Consider the following 19,583-nt stretch of genomic DNA (forward strand, 5'->3'; position numbering starts at 1 on the left):
TATCTAACTATTTATGATACATAATATTCCAGTGTATATTTTTACTCAGTGTCAAATCTGTTCCAACAGTGTTGTCTTATTCAAAAATAATACAGTAATATTTTGGCAATAAATGTGAATCAATAATTTTAAAGAGTATTATATCTCTGAAACGGAATAATAATATTAACATAATTAATTATTTCTTTAGGCCCACAAAGCTTCATCTTTTTCGAAGAACCCGTTTATATATAAACTTCACCTATCCATGTCACATGTGGTGAAGTAGGATTTTGATGAAAAAATAACATGAATGCCCATATGTGTGTATATACACAATTACACATGTATGTTACATAAATATACATATATGTACATATAAAGAGCGAACAAATTCTCTTTGATATAAACATATATGTGTATGTGTAAGTCTTGTAAAGTTTTTTTTTTACAACTTTTATACTTAATTTCTAACGATAACAGGGTTCTAACTTCTAACACGCATTACGTAATATATATATGATGTTATGTATATTTATATACGAGTTGTAAAAGGCATATAATCACTCATATGAAAGTTGAGAGTGAGTTTTAGTGAAAAATAAACCCCCTAGGTGTACACGTACGCGTTATTTTCTCTTATATATTGGGGTCTCAAGCGTTAAATTTTTTTGTTATATCATCACTTGTTATTAACAGTCTTTTTAGAATCGATACATACTCAAAGCATGAACTACGAGAAGTAAATTGTATGTTCATTGCAAATAAAGTCTGTTAATCAACCGCTTCTAACCCAAGCTTGAGTCCTCTTATAAGAATCGAAGTTGAGACGTTCCAATAAAAAATCTTATGAAAAACCCTCTAACTATCCTAATGTAGGCTATTGTAAACTTTTTGGTACATTCCATTATTATTCATATGATTTAAAATCAGTTCTAATTAAGATGCTGTAAAATGTAAGGTATAAATCAACCGACACCATGTACTATATAATAATATGCATCTGTCATGGATCCTCAGTCTACACATACAGTTATGACTTATCAACATGACTACAGACCAAACCTTAGTCTTTCCACACAATTACGTACACATCATCAATCACATATACATACACGATGTATATATCTATACATCATCATCTCTCTCTCTCTCTCTCTCGCTAGACTTTCTTAGACTACATCCATCAACGATCTAAGGTTGAGATTGGTGGGACCTAGGCAATAAAAAAATATAAAATACATCAAATTGCAAACAATCTCAAGAAATGAGATCGTGATCAGAATCCAGATTGCAGTCCCATTTTCTTGCCACATGTCAACATATCAATGATTTGGAATTTTATTTTATTTTTTTATATTTTTCTACACATTTAAGTGTATATTATATTATGGTTTTTGTTTTATAACTTATTATATTTAACTTTTTAAAAAAATATAAAAAACATGGACTTAGTTTTTTTTTTGAATATTTCGGTATAAATTTTGTTAAAAATTGAGTTCGTTTAATAAATCGTATTTTTATATAAAATTAAAATTTAATCAATATACATATATATTTAAAGTTTTAAATTAAATCATATATTTTTTAAAAAATATAATTAATTAATTATATTTATATAGTTAATCAAAACTACATATAAATTGAACTTTTTTAATAAAAAAAGGATGAGATTGGGTTGTTAATGAGAGTAAAAGATTGGGATGAGTTAAATTATGTAGATTGAGGAGAGAGAAATTAATTTTATAATGTGAGATTAAGATTGTGAGATTGTGCATAAGTATAGCCTTAACAAGCTATAACATTTTTGTTATTATTAATATCAAGTTCTTTAATATACATGGTTATGTAAATAAAACTAATTCATATTAATTTTAAAAAGTTGATATTTACTTATACATTTTAGTAAATGAAGTATAATACATTAAACATCAATAATTTAATCATTTACAAGACAATGATTGAATATTGTATAATTCAAAGTAATATAAAAGATAATAACTGGCATATTTACAAAAAAAAAACATATTTTTTTTGTTTTTATTACATTGTATTATTAGAGATTTTGAGTTATTTTTAAGCAACTTTCCCCTTTCACTTTCAGAGTTTTAACTCGTAGAAAGTAGAAACTGAATGAAAAACAGTAGAATCTGAGTGAATGATGATATGGGCCAACCCTAGTAACCAAAAAGTAGTAGTCAACTGACATTTATACAGTCCTTTTGACCATTCAAACATATTTAACCCCATACTGAATTATTGTATTTTTATACTTATTTTCTTATATATTTTATTCTTTAATTTTTGAACGAAAAACGAATTATTCAAATGAGTTACTGCTAAATTTATTATAATGGAATACATTCGTCTTTTGATCCGAAGAAAACCCTCATCTAAGGCCAACACATGTGAACCTGAATGCGCGGCAGAGTGGTGAGATAAAACCCAATATTCAGTTTAAGGATCCAACTATTGAACGTCACATGCTCGTCTAGTCTCCCATAATCACATGGTGACGCTGAAACTAAATGATAAGAGGGGAGGAGGGGGATCGAACTTGGGTCACATGAAATACCAAGCTCTTTGGTTTTATAAATTATAACTACATAATATGTATATTTACATGGTTCTTAGTTTATTGTTTAAAATTGGTTTTGTATTAAGTGAACACTTATCTATTTGAGCAAAACCATCCTTTGCTTTAAAGTTGAGCCAGAAAATACAGTAAAAAACTTATTAGAATAAATTGATATGTAATTACATCTATACACAAACCACCATTGATTTTCTATGCATACATTTATAAATTTGATTTATGTTTATTTTTTGGTAAGATGTATGAGTTAATTGTATAGATATTTGTGGCAACCATCACTTGTTTTTAAGAAAAAACAATACATTTTATTGCTTTATTTTAATAATATTAAAAGTTTTTATCAGTGACCTAATTGAAACAACTTTCAAAATTGGTTAATATTTTATGAAGTAATCCCTAATATTAACTATTTTGTTGTTTAGTATACGTAGTAACAGGTTGATTAATTGAAGTATCCAACAATACATTTACGTATAAAAAAGGTTTACATAGTGTATGTGGATTATAATGGAGTTTGCAGGGACAACGAATATGACGTAAGATGATCAAGACACTGTTTCTTGGGATGCTACATTTATATTCTTTTAAAATTATTTTTAAAAATAGGCATCATGTTACGTTTTATTAATATTAACATTATGATTTTTGTTAGGTCATGTGTTCTTAGCTAACTAAACAGTGTATAATGTTCTGTCAAGATATTGCAATGCACATAGGCTTTAACTAAGCCCTTAATTAGCTATCACGTTATGATTTTACTAATATTTATATAAAAAGAAAATAATATAAATTATGTGTGTGTGATTGGTGGAGAGATAACGGTGGTGGGGTTGTTTAGCGTTTATGGGACGACGCCCATGGCATCCAAAATGAAGATGGTTTTGTGATTTAACGGGTGTTAAGGGGCTAAGGTGACTTTGGCGTCCACAATGCATGATCTTATTGCTATGGTAAACAATTAAGGCGTGTGTAGAAATAGGCAAATAGCTAATAACACATAATGTGGATGATAAGCTAAATGTACATTATATTTACTTATTATCTATATGACTCTGATCAATAATAAGGTAAAAATTTGAAAACAAAAGGTGGCAAAAAATTTAATTGGATTTTGAGGATTTTAGCATACATGTTTTATTCAAGTCGGATCTAAAGCGTCAAATAATCTGACGGTTGAAATACATCAATAGATAGACGCGGAAAAAACGCTCTAAGAAAATATATAAAAAATAAATTGATCAGAGATGAGGAAAGAATGGGAGATGGGCAGGAAATGGTCTTTTCTAAAGAAAGAACAATGTTTTATGGCAACCAATTCCTTCCATATTTATCCAATAAAATTTGGGAATATATATATATATATATATATATATATATATATATATATATATTATGAGATGACGTGACCTAGTGATAGGAATGATTTGGGAATATATATATATATATATATATATATATATATATATATATATATATATATATATATATATATATATATTATGAGATGACGTGACCTAGTGATAGGAATGATTGCGTAATTCAGTGAGACTCAAGTTCGATCCTACTTATGTTACTTTGGTAGATATGTCAATGAAAGATTTAACCTAGGTTGTTGAGAGGTTGTGAGCTTGAATCCTGAGTGACCAAGTTTACCCGGGTTTTCGTCTCACCGAGTGTTATCCCGGAAAGTTATGCTCTTGTGGTGACACAACGATTGTCAAGTGGTAGCCGTCGGTATGGTTACCCGGGGAACGCCCAATTCAAATTTTGAAGCCAGTATGGACCCGGTTAAAATAACATATTCTGCTAGAGTGAGGCAAAGGAATTCTCCAGTTCAAGGAGAACGGTGACATAAAATACAAGAAACTCGCGGTCTAGAATAATATAAAATACGTGATTGGATGCATGGATGGGAACTTTGCAATATGTATGTGTGTGTGTGTCACGTGAATGCATAAGATGTCAAAATCTTGTGTTAAATATTTCTACAAGGTTTGCTTCAATACAAAAGAACCAGAAGGGAAAGCAAAGAAAAGGATACAAACATATGGCATACGTCTCACCTTTATTCCCTATGAAATTATTTTCTTCAAATAGTAAAACAGAACTTCAAATTTAAAAATGATTAATTCTTTTCTCTCTCTCAAAAGGTCTGAATAAAATGATTCGGATCTCTTGTTTACCTCGAAAAATAAATATATGTGAGTGGACTAGTAGAGGGTACTAGGAAATCATCTTCCAACACGAATGAATTTGGCTGCTAAGGTTGCTGATGTCCCGACTACTAATTACTCGTGTTTGAATGGGTAGGAAACAACTCCTCATGTGTTTGGTGAGTGTGGTTCGGCTTAAAAGATTTGGGATTTTGTTGCTAGAATTGAACTTCCCAGCTTTGAGATTCCCTTATGACTTTATAAATTGGCTTGATAACTCGGCTTTAAGTTTGACTAAGAAAGAAATTATGGTGGACACAATTATTTTTGTTGTATGGTTGGCTATTTGGAAGTTTTGGAATGACACGATGTTCTCTAAGACTATTCTAAATGCACTACTCTTATCAATGTTGTAGCTGTCGGATCCAAATTATATTTGTTTTATGTAGTCAGTAAGATAATACTAAATGAGATAGTTTTGTTTTATGTGTATCTTTGGCTCATATCACATCTTGATAGTATAGCCTTGACCTCCTAAACTGTATAGATTATCTCAAATTATAAACTTACATCTCAACACACATGAAACTATATTTGTTTAAATATCATTTTAACAAATAATTAAGTATGGAAAAAATCAAAATTAATCTAAGCTAAAAAAAATCTATAGGGAAAAGGTATTTTGTTAAAATATATTCATCCATATGATAATGTCCTAACATTGGTTTATATGTGAACATTGGGTTACATCACTATATAATATTTACATATACATATACATATACATATACATATACATATACATATACATATACATATACATATACATTTGTTTCTTTTTCATAGAGACTCCGATTTGAATTGAGTGTAGAATCGACCTCGAGGCGGTCCATGGACCTTCTAATGGATTTTCTATGGGTTTGGTTCCTATTTCGACCCAAGGAGAGGTAATATGAGACGCCATCACCCAGACGAGATAAATTTAGCCTTTTTCACTTGATATCCATAGATCATCTACCGAAAACCTCAAGCGACGAGTTTTTACTTCAACAAGGTCCAAATACACATAAGTTAATAGCATACACATAAATTATTATTATTCGAAACCCTAGTTTCTTCAATCAATGGCTCGTACAAAGCAGACTGCTCGTAAATCCACCGGCGGAAAGGCTCCCCGTAAACAACTTGCCACCAAGGTATGCCATTTTGGTTCAATAGTACGCATAATTTATAATCTGTCCTAAATTCGTGTTCAATTTTGTCAGGCTGCCAGGAAATCAGCTCCGACAACCGGAGGAGTGAAGAAGCCGCATCGTTACCGTCCTGGAACCGTTGCTCTCCGGTAAGCCTTCAGACTGTTTTGAAACCCTAGAATAAATAAGTGAATACAATATGCCAATAGCTTTATTAGTTTACAATTTGACTTTAGTTTTTTGTAATAGATCTTGATTTTGAGCTTTTTATGTGCTTATCTGTTTCAATACTAATGGCATTATTGTAAAAAGTAAAGTGACTTCTTTTTGCCAATAGTTTTTAATAATTGTTTACAACTTAACTTTAATCCTTCATAAACTGATTGTGACTTTGTGCTTTCCATATGGTTATTTGTTTCAATACGAATGATAGTTTTTGTAAGAGCATGCTTGGTGATCATTGATGCCGACTTTAATTTAATTTCAATACTGAGATTCTCTTAACTGTTTCGGAAACCTAGAAAACCATGAATTCCTTTTGCCAATAGATTCGTGATTTTTGAGCTCTTCGTATTGTTTCAAATTTTCAATGCTAAATTGCTAATGTTAATTCTTGTGAGAGAGAACATGTTTGGTGATTACTAATAATCACTTTGATTTCATTGCAGTGAGATCCGTAAGTACCAAAAGAGCACAGAGCTTCTCATCCGCAAGCTGCCTTTCCAGAGGCTTGTTCGTGAAATCGCTCAAGACTTCAAGGTTCGTGCTTGTTCACCTATGTTTCAAGATTTATTTGTGTAGTCTGAACTTAAAGGGTTTGTTTGTTCTAATTTGTTTCTTGGTTTTGTAGACTGATTTGAGGTTTCAGAGCCATGCTGTGTTGGCCCTTCAAGAGGCTGCTGAAGCTTACCTTGTGGGTCTGTTTGAAGACACTAACTTGTGTGCCATCCATGCCAAGAGGGTCACCATCATGCCCAAAGACATCCAGTTGGCCAGGCGCATCCGTGGGGAGCGTGCTTAAATCCCCTTGTACTAAAATTCTAGTTTGATTTGCTTTTGTTGCAGTAGTAGTATGTGTTCTTTACATGCTGAACTTGCTTTCTTGATTATGTGATGATGGTATCAAACTTGATAGGTTTGTCAGCTATAACATCTTAGCCTTTATATAGTTTGAAATTGGTAATGAAACATATGATTGATTCCATAATATTTATGATGAGCTTTCTAACCCTCTGCTCTAGTACACCTAACTGCATACTTGCAGATGGTAAAGTTGGTTGGAGGATCATCATTTGGATTTTTTTAACTAAAAGTCTTTATCCTAACTTCATAAGGATTTAATGTATTTTCATACACAAAAATTATAGTAATAAAACACTTTATTCATCAGTCTTGTTTACAGAAACAACACTACTTATGCATACATAGTATATGTAAATGTATATCACACACTCATGGGAAACATACATACTCATACACACCATGAAACTTTTCTATCCAGAGATATCAATAGACTTAACATCAGGCTTCTTCACTTCCGCCTTTGGCACAGTAAACGTAAGCACTCCGTTTTCCATTGCAGCCTTCACATCCTCCATTTTGGCATTCTCCGGTAGCCTGAACCTTCTTGTGAAACTCCCGCTGCTGCGTTCCACACGGTGCCATGTATCGCTCTTATCTTCCTTCTCTATGTTTCTCTGGCCGCTGATTTGCAAGATGTTTCCATCTTCAACCTCCACCTTCACTTCTTCCTTCTTGATACCAGGAAGATCAGCCTTGAAGACATGTGCTTCTGGTGTTTCTTTCCAATCCACACGGGTGTTTACCAACGCAGAGGTTTCGTTGGAGAAAGATGGAACCTGAAAGTCTCTGAAGGGATCCCAGACGTCGAGTGATGAAAACGGGTCGAAGACGCTGCTTCTCCTGTCACCAAAGAGGCTTGGAATGATCGACATTTTCAAATGTGCGTGAGTGACTTGATTTGCTTGATTGATTCGATGATTTGTTATGCTGGTCTGTTTATGGTCTGAGTATATATTTGGTTGGAGCATGTTCAAGAACTTTCAGGATGGCTCTTAAAGATTAATCATATTCATTGCTCATACAACGACAGAAGCTTCTCGATCATGCTGGAGATTGTTTTCTTTTATTTTTGGAAAGTTTTTCTGTTTTCGCTTTCATAAATGAAAAAAAAAAAAGCCCTTTTTATAAATATTTTTAAATTTTTTTTATTGTTATTTAAAAATTTAATCGTTATTTTTTGTTGTCCCACCTCTTCATCAAATTAACATTTTCTTAAAAACAATTATTATTATTATTATTATTATTATTATTATTATTATTATAACTATCTTTCCTGATTTAACTTTAGATGATTTAATTTTCTCAAATTTATGCTAGCTTATGACTTGACATGCCACGAATCCTTTTGAAAGAGGGATTAGCCTTCGGGAGCGCGAACATAGGTGGGTGCAAGCTTGCCGTTAGCTTGTGCTGTGAGGTGGAGTTTAATTATGTGAAAAAAATCTAATATTGGATCTTGTGTTGTAAAATCATGAGGTATGGAACCATGAAATGGGACATGGAGTTGATGATGGCTAAAGCCATGTGAGTAAACATTGTGTCAAGATAAAGTAATTTTTGGGTAGTGGAAAATCGAAATGCGTAAAGATGTTCTAAACAGTTGAAACCCGCTTTCAAAACCGACTCTTTGATTTTCTTCAACTCGTTTACACCCAAAAGCAGTTTCAATAGAAGCCATTTTATTGACCCTAATTAACCGGGACCACTTTATGGCGATCTAGTTGTGTAACGTGAACGATAAAATCAAATGAGCTAGCGAAAACGAACAACAAAATTGAGAATTTGAGAATGGCTATGGCCTCCATGAGGAACCTAAACGCCGTATACAGAAATAAAAAAATACGAGAACAAATTAATTTAAAATAAACGAAAAACACACTTTTTTAAGTGTATGGCCATCATGCAACAATAATGCAAAAATCACTATAGATTCATTCTTATCTTAGCTCCATTCAATTCTAAATATCAAAAACTACTGGTGCATATTCATAACCTGATCTCAAATATGTTACAACCTTTTTTACTTCTTCTTCTCTCTCTTCTCTTATCTCTCATTTACTTTCTTCACAAAAACAAATCAAAATTCAATATTCCACCAGGCCCTCCTGGACTACCCTTCATTGGCAACTTGCACCAGATCGACCAGTCAAGCCTCCACACTTCCTTATGGGATCTAACCAAGCCTTACGACCCGATCGTATCCCTTCGGTTTGGTTTCAACTCGGCTGTTGTTATATCTTCCGCGAGTTTAGCTAAACAAGTCTTGAAAACCCATGATGTTAACTTTTGCAGTAGGCCTTTATTTACTAGCCAGCGGAAGTTATCTTATAATGGCCTAGACATAACGTTTTCTCCATACAATGAGTACTGGAGAGAGATGAGAAAGATTTTTACCATGCATTTGTTTAGTCCTAAAAGAATACAATCTATTAGGTATGTGGGAAGTTATATGCATGTGGTGGTTATAATTATTTGAAATTTTGATTTATAATTTGTTTCTTAGTTTGCTTGCTAAACTATAGTTACATGGGAAAAGTTAACGTACAAATGAAATTAACGTGTTAATTGTGAAAATCAAATATAGTAATTATATATACAAGTAGGGTAATTATGTAATTACTCTATGATGTAATTACATAATTAGTCTACTTGCATATATAATTACTCTACTTGATTCTCACAATTAGCACGTTATTTTCAATTGTTTTTGATCCAAACCCATTACTTATAATCAAATGAGTATCATTGATGGTTGGTCATTGATGACTAAACTTTGTCGGAGATTACAGATATATAGATCCCTTAAATTTTTTTAAAAAAGACTTTCAACCTGCTCAAATTTGGTGGGAACTCAATGCCAACAGAGTATTGGTAGTCAGTGATCTGTAGGTAATTAAGGACGTCGGGATATTTGATAAGAAAGTTTACAACGCTTTTAAGATTATTGTCCAAGTTGGGCAAAAACAGACAATTAGTCCGTCGGAAATACTTCGGTCACACTTTAGTAGTATTAAGTTATAAACGATCGTGACTTTCAAGCACGTTATAAACAATCGTGACTTTCAAGCACCATTTTAAGGATTGTAGTCGTTATTTTATCTCTAGTTTAGATATCTGAGTAATCGTTAGCTTTTTACTATTACCCATCTCTAGATTAGATGATTAACTTATCTTTATTTTTTTCATTGTAATCTCTATATAAAGAAATCTAGATTTTAGTTAATATTCACCGGTATCGTTTTGTTTTTCATTTCATTTTCAAGATATATTAGAGAAGATGAGGTCTCAAGTGCCATGAAAACGATACGTGGCCTGGCTCTTTCGTGCAAAAAGGTAAACTTGAGTGAATTGATGAAGAATGTGACGAGTAATATAATGATGAGAGTGAGTTTTGGCAAAAAGTACCAAGTTGGACATGAAAGAATCAAGGTTCTTAGACTACTTAATGAACTTCAGGCGCATTTGGTTGATCTATATGTCTCGGACATTTGGCTTGGTCTGTCTTTTGTCGGTTTGGTTGATCGGTTGATGGGCAAGATGAATCGGCTGGAGAAATGCTTCCGAGATCTTGATTCCTTTTACCAACAACTCATTGGTGAACGGCTCAACCCTCAAAAACATAAGTCTTCTGAGGAGGACGAGGATGATGTTATTGATATTCTACTACAACTTGTGAAAGACAAACTCTTTAACCTCATTCACGACCACATAAAAGCCATTCTCATGGTAATTAGTTTGGAAGATTTTTGTTTTTGTTTTCAATTTTATCAACAATATAATCTATTCTAATCCAAATATATATATAAACTCGTCTACTGCATAAAATCCAAATTGATTCAGTTTTTAATTTCCATTTTGATATTTATTATTAATTGCTTATATGTTTCACTTCAAAAGGATGTACTGGTAGCCGGGACAGATACTAGTGCAGCAACTGTGGTCTGGGCAATGACATCATTAATAAAGAACCCTAATGTAATGCGGAAGGCACAACAAGAAGTGAGAAATGTTATTGGGAATAATGGTGAAATAGATGAGGATGATCTTTCCAAACTCTTCTATCTTAAGGCTGTGATCAAATAGACCTTAAGACTATACCCTTCGGCTCCTCTTCTCGTGCCACGAGAAACGAGGGAAGACACCATCATACATGGCTACCAAATCAAGCAAAAAACTCTAGTTTACGTCAACGCATGGGCTATTGGGAGGGACCCTAATTCTTGGGACAGCCCGGAAGAGTTCTTGCCGGAACGGTTTTTGGGCGGCTGTGATATTGACTTCAAAGGGAATGATTTTGAGTTGATTCCTTTTGGTGCTGGCAGAAGAATCTGTCCTGGAATGTCGGTCGGAGTTGTTATAGTTGAACTTTTACTTGCTAATCTTCTTTACTTGTTTGATTGGGGGTTGCCGGATGGCATGACAAAAGAAGATATAGACTTTGATGCAATGTCTGGGATAACCAGGCACAAGAGAAATGAACTTTGCCTTTTAGCTCATGTGTACAACTACAATTAATACATTAATTTTAAGAGACTATTAATTCGATTTATTTCTTTTCTATGCTTATGTAACATAAAGATTGAACCTAAATTCATACATGGTATACCATAACCGCAATACATTTATTTAAAATAAATACACCACCATTACACATTACACATGTGTAGTGGTTCAACCTTTTTATATTAAAGCTTTTTTACTTTTACATTCAAACCCGTTGCTAAGACATGTCCAAGTCTCGGTGTGGAAGTGTGCGAAACAGTGATAAACGAGCTCGGATATAGGATTGATCTACAACATCATGTATTCACTCTTGAAAGATCTATGGACGAATGTGGAGAATTCGATTCGATTAACAATCAATATAGGATAAGCAATTCTAATTGAAACACAAATAGATAATTGTAGCACTATGACTTCATTAACCGAATGATTTACATGACTAACACTCATACATATGCATACTCATAAACGTTCGGTCGCCAAGGGAAAGCTTATCACCTGGTAGAAACTCTTAATACATAAAAATATTACACATGACTAAAACAAATGACCTAATCATCTATTGGTACTAGTTTTGTGTCTTACTCTTCATGTCATACACCTCTTGGATAAATCCAATGAAATAATAAAAAATATAATAATTCAACTGCAATATGCTTCGATTACTCGTTATAACATCTTGTTGTCTTGCAATAATTATATATTATAAACGAGTATAAATTATATTTTATTATAAATTAACCTGAGTAAGAAATAATCTCTTAATTGTGCACACGAGCTAAAAGGCGAAGTTCATTTTTCTTGTGCATAGTTATCCCCGGCATAACCACAAAGTCTATATCTTCTTTCCTCACCCCATCCGAAAGCCCCCAATCAAACAAGTAAAGAATATTAGCAAGTAAAAGCTCCACCATGACAACTCCAATTGACATTCCGGGACATATTCTTCTACCAGCACCAAAAGGAATCAACTCAAAATTGTTCCCTTTGAAGTCAATATCACAACCGCCCAAGAACCGTTCCGGCAAGAACTCTTCCGGGTTGTCCCAAGATTTAGGGTCCCTCCCAATAAACCACGCATTAACGTAAACTAGGGTTTTTTGCTTGATTTGGTAGCCATGTATGATGGTGACTTCCCTCGTTTCTCGAGGTACGAGAAGAGGAGCTGGAGGATATAGTCTCAAGGTCTCTTTGATCACAGCCTTAAGATAGAAGAGTTTGGAAAGATCATCCTCATCTATTTCACTGTTCTTTCCAATCACATTTCTCACTTCTTGTTGTGCTTTCTGCATTACTTTAGGGTTCCTTATTAATAATGTCATTGTCCAAACCACTGTTGATGCACTAGTATCTGTCCCGGCTACCAACAAATCCTGGATGTACATAAAACATGAAAGCATAAGTCGATTATGTAAATCAATAATAAACCAATTTTGAATAGAAAACTTAAAGCATAATCAATCTTCATACTATTTCAACTTTGTTACATAATAAGTCAATAATAAAGGAGAGTTCAAATAATAACCACTAAGATATTTGAATACTTGTAAAACGCAACAATACAAATGTAGCTCATAATTTACATATATTAACATCGTATGAGATACATATATGTACTTTCGCAATCAACAATTTTTTTTTTATTTCTTTTTGGTTTTGCCAAAAAATAATTACATGTAAAAATAATGAAACAAAAGATAGTGTTTAACAAGGGCGGTTCTACTTCAATGAAAGGGGTAGCATCCGCTACCACTCAATTTTTCTGGCGATGGGGAACCTTTTTTCCCCCGTTTTATCTATTTACCCCTGATATTTTTTTGCGCTACCGCTCAAATTTTTTAAAATCCAATACCTTAGAGTATTCTCATTCTTCCAGTATTTTTGAATCCAAATTTACACTAAAATTACTACATTTTCTCTCTTATTTTCAATTAAATTATATTTTTATATCTTTATCAATATATTTGGAGAGTCATGTTTCCCCACTTTGATCATATTATGTTGTCTTAACCAAGTCCACATTGACTTTAGTGTTTGGCTTGAGTGTTCCTTAGGTAAAATATAACTTTATAATTAAAAATTAAAAGATTATCGGAATTTAGTTAATATTGTAACGATTTTGCATAAAATAAGAATAATAATTAAAATAATTGAAATTATTTTCAATCGTTCAAAAAAATATATATTTACAATCATAGAGATTATTCTCTCCATCCATTTGAAAGTGTCCACATTTCCTTTTTAGTTTGTCCCATTACATATGTCCACTTTCAAAATTTATTAACTAATTTACAAGTTTACCCTTACACAAATGCAATATTCAAACTTCCTTAAATTTTGTCATTTTATATGTGTCAAGGGTATTATAGTCATTTGTTAAACAAAAAAATACAATCATTCAATCTTTCATAAATTTTGTGTTTTTCAAACCATGACACTTATAAAGGGACGGAAGGAGTATAAGTTTGTTTTAACAGCAAATTAGACCCCATTTGAAACACCACAAAGTCTCAAACCTTCGGGGCACCACCAAGTCTCGAACCTCCACCATTGACGGGAGGGAGAACCTCCTTACCAACTCTCTTGTCTAGGGCTGTAAACGAACCGAACGTTCAGCGAAGATATCATAAATCGTTCAACAGGCAATTCGTTTACGGTCGTTCGCTTAATAAATGAACGAATACGAACAAGAAATTTTGTTAGTCTAGTTAAATGAATGAACATGGACAAAGGTTTTTTTTCGTAAACGTTCGATAATGTGCTCATTTATGTTCGTTTACGTTCGCTAGTTTATGTTTGTTAGTTAAAAGGTTGTTTGCTATTTATATAATATTTATTTGTAATAACCAACCTAACATTTTAAATTTTATAATTTTATTGTTTATGTTCAGTTTGTTCGTTACTGGTTTGTTTTATAAAGTCTTGCTTTAACTATAATAAAAAATCTAACTTGTGTTTCGTTGACATTATCATAATAACACCGCTTAGGGGATGGTTCTGTTTATGATTATATTATCTCAAGTGTTTAACTTTGTATTTTATTAAGGTGATTATGCCTAATGTTTTGGATTAAGAATGTTGTTTTTTTTTCTTAAATAGTAACTGTTCATTTGAATTCGTGAACACATGCAATTCCTTAACAAACGGAAACAAACAAGATTTTCTGTTCAATTAACGTTCATGAACCGTTCATAAACAAGTTTAATTTTAAATAAACGAACATAAACACAACTTCATTTAATTCGGTTTGGTTTATTTACAGCTATATCCCTTCCCTCTGGGATAACTAATAGTAAATAATAAATATAATAATAACGCGGTCGTATTTTCTATGATGCCATAATTATTCAAACAACTTGCACGCCTATTTACTTTTCTTCTTGAAGAAGTTATATGTTTGACAAAATAAAAGCCACCGCTCATGTCATGCACATAAGATACGTAATTCGACATTTAAACAATAATACGTGAAAGAAAAGGAAAAGATAAACATATATGAAATTATTATACTTAACTATATCAATGACATGTTACAGGGTTGGCGGCTCAAACAACATCAACAAAGTCAATTAAATAACCAAAGGTTTGAGTTTTAAGTTTGGATGAGTAAATTAAATAAATTTGTCTAAATGTATATGAATGATGCCATTTCATTACACTATTACAGTAGTATACTGTTTGTTAAAACAAATAATGCAAACTATATAATATCAGCATAGCATTAATTTGTTATAAAAGAAAATTACCAAAATAAACGTTAAAAATATATATTATTGCTTAAAAGTGATTTTCTTAAGTTTTCAAGTTAAATGTGGTTTTTGTTGAAACATTCCTCTTAGTAAATAAACTCGTATTAATGCAATATATAGAGAGAGAAGAGGTTAGATTGATAATTACCATGAGCATAGCTTTTATGTCTTGGTGAGTTAGGTTGAACATTCCGTCTCCCACAAGTTGTAGTAGTATATCAATAACATCATCCTCATCTTCATCTTCATCTTCATAATTAGACTTATGTTTTTGAGGGTCGAGCCGTTCATCAATGAGTTGTTGGTAAAACGAATCAAGATCTCGGAAGCATTTCTTGAGCCGATTCATCTTACCCATCAACCGATCAACCAAACCAGCAAAAGGCAGACCAGGCCAAATATCCGAGACATAAAGATCCACCAAATGCCCTTGAACTTCATTAATCATTTCAAAAACCTTCTTGCTTTCAAGCCCATCTTGGTACTCATACCTCTTCCCAAAACCCATTCTCATCATTACTACACTAGCCAAATCCTTCATCATTTGACTCAAGTTTACCGGTTCACCCGACCGAGCCATGTCGTGTATCGTCTTCATGGCACTTGAGACCTCATCTTCACGAATATATCGAAACGAACGCACCCTTTTCGGGCTGAACAAATGAAAGTTGAAAATCTTTCTCATATCTCTTAAGTGGTCGTTGTAGGGAGAAAAGGCCATGTCTATGCCACCATAAGTTAACTTTTGTTGGCCGATAAATAACGGCCGTCCACAAAAGATATTATCTTGTGTTCTCAATACTTCTTTGGCTAAACTTGCGGAAGATACAACAACAGCCGAGTTGAAACCTAACCGGACGGATACTATCGGACCGTAGGGTTTGGTTAGGTTCCATAAGGAAGTATGAAGGCTTTATTCATCGATTTGGTGCAAGTTGCCGATGAAGGGTAGTCCAGGAGGGCCTGGGGGAATATTGAATTTTGATTTCTTTTTGTGAATAAGGTAAATGAGAGATAAGAGAAGAGAGAGAAGAAACAAACAAGGCAGGAACATTTTTGAGATCAATGTTATGAACTTGCACTTGTACTTTTGTTATTATATATATATTTGGTGGACCTAATCAGATAATGAAACAGCCTGGGCGTTTGCATTAATTGTACTTATACCATGTGTTATACATGTGTTATATTTACTCGACCAAAAGTGTTGTCATGTTACTGCCGTCTACATTGTGAGGATATTCACTTTTGTTTAAAAACACGTCATGGTTTAAATAAAAACAAAATTATTATTTAATATTTTTTCTTTTATAAGAATGTGAGTGAAGCATAGTGATCGATTGGATTTGTAGTTGGCTCCATCATTCTGGGCCCCTTGCTCGTTAATTGTTACTACACTAACGCTCAAGGGGGTGCGTCCTAGTTTGGCGCTCTTTAGTTGGATAGGTGTAATGGTCTAACCATAGATTGGTGGTGATGTGGCACGGATTGGCGCCCCACTACATCACCATAGGTCCATAGCACTTATAAGGGTGGATAGGGTGGGAACGGGACTGCGGGAGGGAGGTTGTGTCGCCTCGGTACCAAAGGGAACACCGCCTCACCTCCCCCAGTACCAAAGAAATTCAAGTCTCAACGGCGTGGCATGTCACATTCTATCCTGACCACGACGGTCATTATTGTTGAACGGTAATATTTAAAATAGATAAACATTTTTACCCTGTAAGTTAACCTTTATTCAACCAATTTTTACACATACATTCTCTCATTTCAATCTCTTTTAAAAACCTTTATTTTTCAAATCACAAACAAAAAATCTCCGACAGCACGACCAGGGACATGTGGAGCTTTTATGATGTCGTAGCGTTGACAAGGGCTTGGATGCACGTTACAGACAACGACGCATCGCGAAGCCAATTTTGGTATGCATTTCAAGACACCTATGTTCAATTTGGAGATACCGATCAGCCTACCGCACACCAAGTTAACGCAAAGTGGAGGGATGTCATTAAGAGTGTTACATACTTCCAATGATTCTACGAAACCACACTTGCCGAAGCACAAGCGTTACTTATCACAAGCAAATCGTGACTACCAAAACCATGTCTCGACCCAGGGGTTTTATCACCTGGAAGCGTGGGATGTCCTAACAAATTATCCCGTGCTTGTGGCTTCGGCTCCGGCTCCGGTTCAACAAGACTCCGAAACCGGTGAATCCGGAGTGGGGATGTTTTTAAATTTAGTATTTTAATGTTATGTTTAATGTTTTATAGATGTACGTATTTTTTTCAATGAATGATATTTTAAGGTTTGTTTTTAATTATATTATATTTATGTTTTTTAATTGAAAATAATTTAGTTAATTTAACCAAGTGGAGAATTTTTTTTGTTAAAAGATGGATTGGAATGCATTGAAGGGTTGAAAGATGAATTATAATGGTTTAGAGATAAAATGATATTGTGTTGATTTGAACGGGAGACGGTGTTAAAAATAATAAAAGATGGAATGTGCTCCGACCACCCTAATCACGATGGCCGGCCATGCGATTAAATATTTTTCTATGGTTTCTCTACTCACAATCTCCCAGGTGAGTACTCGCGGGACCAGATGCGGCTGAAAGCGGCACGTTCACATGGTCATAATTAGAGAATTTTGTCCTCTTTCAAAAATGGTATACAAATATTTTCTTTTGGATAATTGGTTTTTATTAGTCCAAATTATTTCATTTTTGTTGAAGTTGGTCCCAACTTTCATTTTGGCTGTCAACGGTCCCAACTTTCATACGTTTCTTCCACCAGTCCGCGACTAACAGAGTCCTAACTCCGTTATGTAAATGTTGATGTGTCTGTCTTAGTTGTCAAAATCATTTGACATGACAGCGTACGTGGACCTTATGTCATCTTAATAATTTGACTTCTTTTGGAAGCTAGGGTTTGTGCTTCATTTTGTTCAATTGGTTTTGATAAATTAGGTTTAACATTAACATGAGAATCAACCAAGCCGGACGTTTTAGCCGGTGAATCGGAATCAGAATCGTTATAGCCACCGGAATTTGTTTCTTCCGATTCCGATGAATCCGGATCCGTTGCAGCTACCGGTTTCTTGCGGTCACCGTTAACAATATTATTATTCTTAGCTTTCTTCGCATCTTTTTAAATGGCGCCCGGAGACGGCGCCAGACGTTTACTCTTCGTCGGCAGTGGCGTGGATAACGTTTTGGAAACCGTTATGGATTCATCTCCTTTAACTGATTTGGAATGCATTGGTATGGATACGTCTCCTTTAACTGTTATGGATACGTCCGGCTTGGCTGATTCTACGTGGACCTTATGTGACATTGGGGGTTTCAAAATGTTAAAGTATAATGTTAAGTATAATACACAAACATAAGGTCCACGTAGGCTGCCATGTCACATGATTTTGACAACTAGGGCAGGCACATCATCATTTACATAACGGAGTTAGTACTCCGTTAGTCGCGGACTAGTGGAATAAACGTATGTGAAAGTTGGGACCATTGCCAGCCAAAATGAAAGTTGGGACCAACACTGATAAAAATGAAATAGTTGGGACTAATAAAAACCAATTTTCCTTTTCTTTTTAACGTTTATCGAATCATTTAAATAGGCTACTAGCTAAATTTACCATTGTAACACCCCGTCCTCGGGGCGGATTATACGCCGGGGGGTACATTAAAGACCGTTTATAAGCTCGTAACACTATTAAAGTGACAATATATTTATTTCATTTTAATTAATCGTAAGTACACAATTGTTTTCAAAAGCAAATAACATTACATCGAAAGTATAAACATTATTCATTATATGACAAACCTAATAGTTCTTGCATCACATCAACCTGTAACATGTATGAAAATCAACCTGTAACATGTATGAAAATAATGGTCCAACTATTTTTATTAGTTAATATAACGAATAATGTTTATACTTTCGATATAATGTTTTTTTGCTTTTGAAACAATTGTGTTCTTGCGATTAATTAAAATGAAATAAATTTATTGTTACTTCAATAGTGTTACGAGCTTATAAATAATCTTTAACGTACCGTCCCAGCGTATAATCCGCCTGGGGTTGGGGTGTTACAAATATATCGGAATACACTCGTCTTTCAATAAAAAAAAACTATCACCTAAGACCAACGTCCGTGAACACTCGCCTGAAGGCACGACAATGCGATGAAATAAAACTTGTTTAGTTCAAGGATCCAATTAGTAAACGTCATCTACTCGCCTAGTCTCTCATCATTACCTGACGCTATCAAAATTAAATAATGGAGGCTGGAAAAAAGCTATATTTATAAAAAAAA

General features: G+C 33.6%; 2 protein-coding genes and 2 pseudogenes across 4 annotated transcripts; 2 read left to right on the forward strand and 2 right to left on the reverse strand.

Annotated features, from left to right (window-relative positions):
* Positions 1–5,826: 5,826 nt before the first annotated feature.
* LOC143543724 (histone H3.3) lies at positions 5,827–7,089 on the forward strand. The gene is made up of 4 exons (XM_077035981.1): positions 5,827–5,924; positions 5,994–6,070; positions 6,590–6,680; positions 6,772–7,089. Exons 1-4 carry the CDS (start codon positions 5,853–5,855, stop codon positions 6,940–6,942), a joined length of 411 nt encoding a protein of 136 aa, XP_076892096.1. The 5' UTR covers positions 5,827–5,852; the 3' UTR covers positions 6,943–7,089.
* Positions 7,090–7,277: 188 nt separating this feature from the next.
* On the reverse strand, positions 7,278–7,885 carry LOC143543723 (17.5 kDa class I heat shock protein-like). Its single transcript, XM_077035980.1, has one exon. It carries the CDS (start codon positions 7,874–7,876, stop codon positions 7,415–7,417), a length of 462 nt encoding a protein of 153 aa, XP_076892095.1. The 5' UTR covers positions 7,877–7,885; the 3' UTR covers positions 7,278–7,414.
* Positions 7,886–9,009: 1,124 nt separating this feature from the next.
* On the forward strand, positions 9,010–11,519 carry LOC143543722 (6,7,8-trihydroxycoumarin synthase-like; annotated as a pseudogene). The gene is made up of 3 exons (XR_013137132.1): positions 9,010–9,437; positions 10,268–10,730; positions 10,902–11,519. The product of XR_013137132.1 is annotated as a 6,7,8-trihydroxycoumarin synthase-like (transcript).
* Positions 11,520–12,255: 736 nt separating this feature from the next.
* Positions 12,256–16,416, reverse strand: LOC143543720 (6,7,8-trihydroxycoumarin synthase-like; annotated as a pseudogene). The gene is made up of 2 exons (XR_013137131.1): positions 15,405–16,416; positions 12,256–12,880 (listed from the first exon to the last, which is right to left on the reverse strand). The product of XR_013137131.1 is annotated as a 6,7,8-trihydroxycoumarin synthase-like (transcript).
* Positions 16,417–19,583: the final 3,167 nt, after the last annotated feature.

This window comes from Bidens hawaiensis, unplaced genomic scaffold (genome assembly GCF_021521415.1).
Source record: "Bidens hawaiensis isolate Kalapana, Puna unplaced genomic scaffold, B.hawaiensis_p1.1 tig00013251_1, whole genome shotgun sequence".
NCBI lineage: Eukaryota > Viridiplantae > Streptophyta > Magnoliopsida > Asterales > Asteraceae > Bidens > Bidens hawaiensis.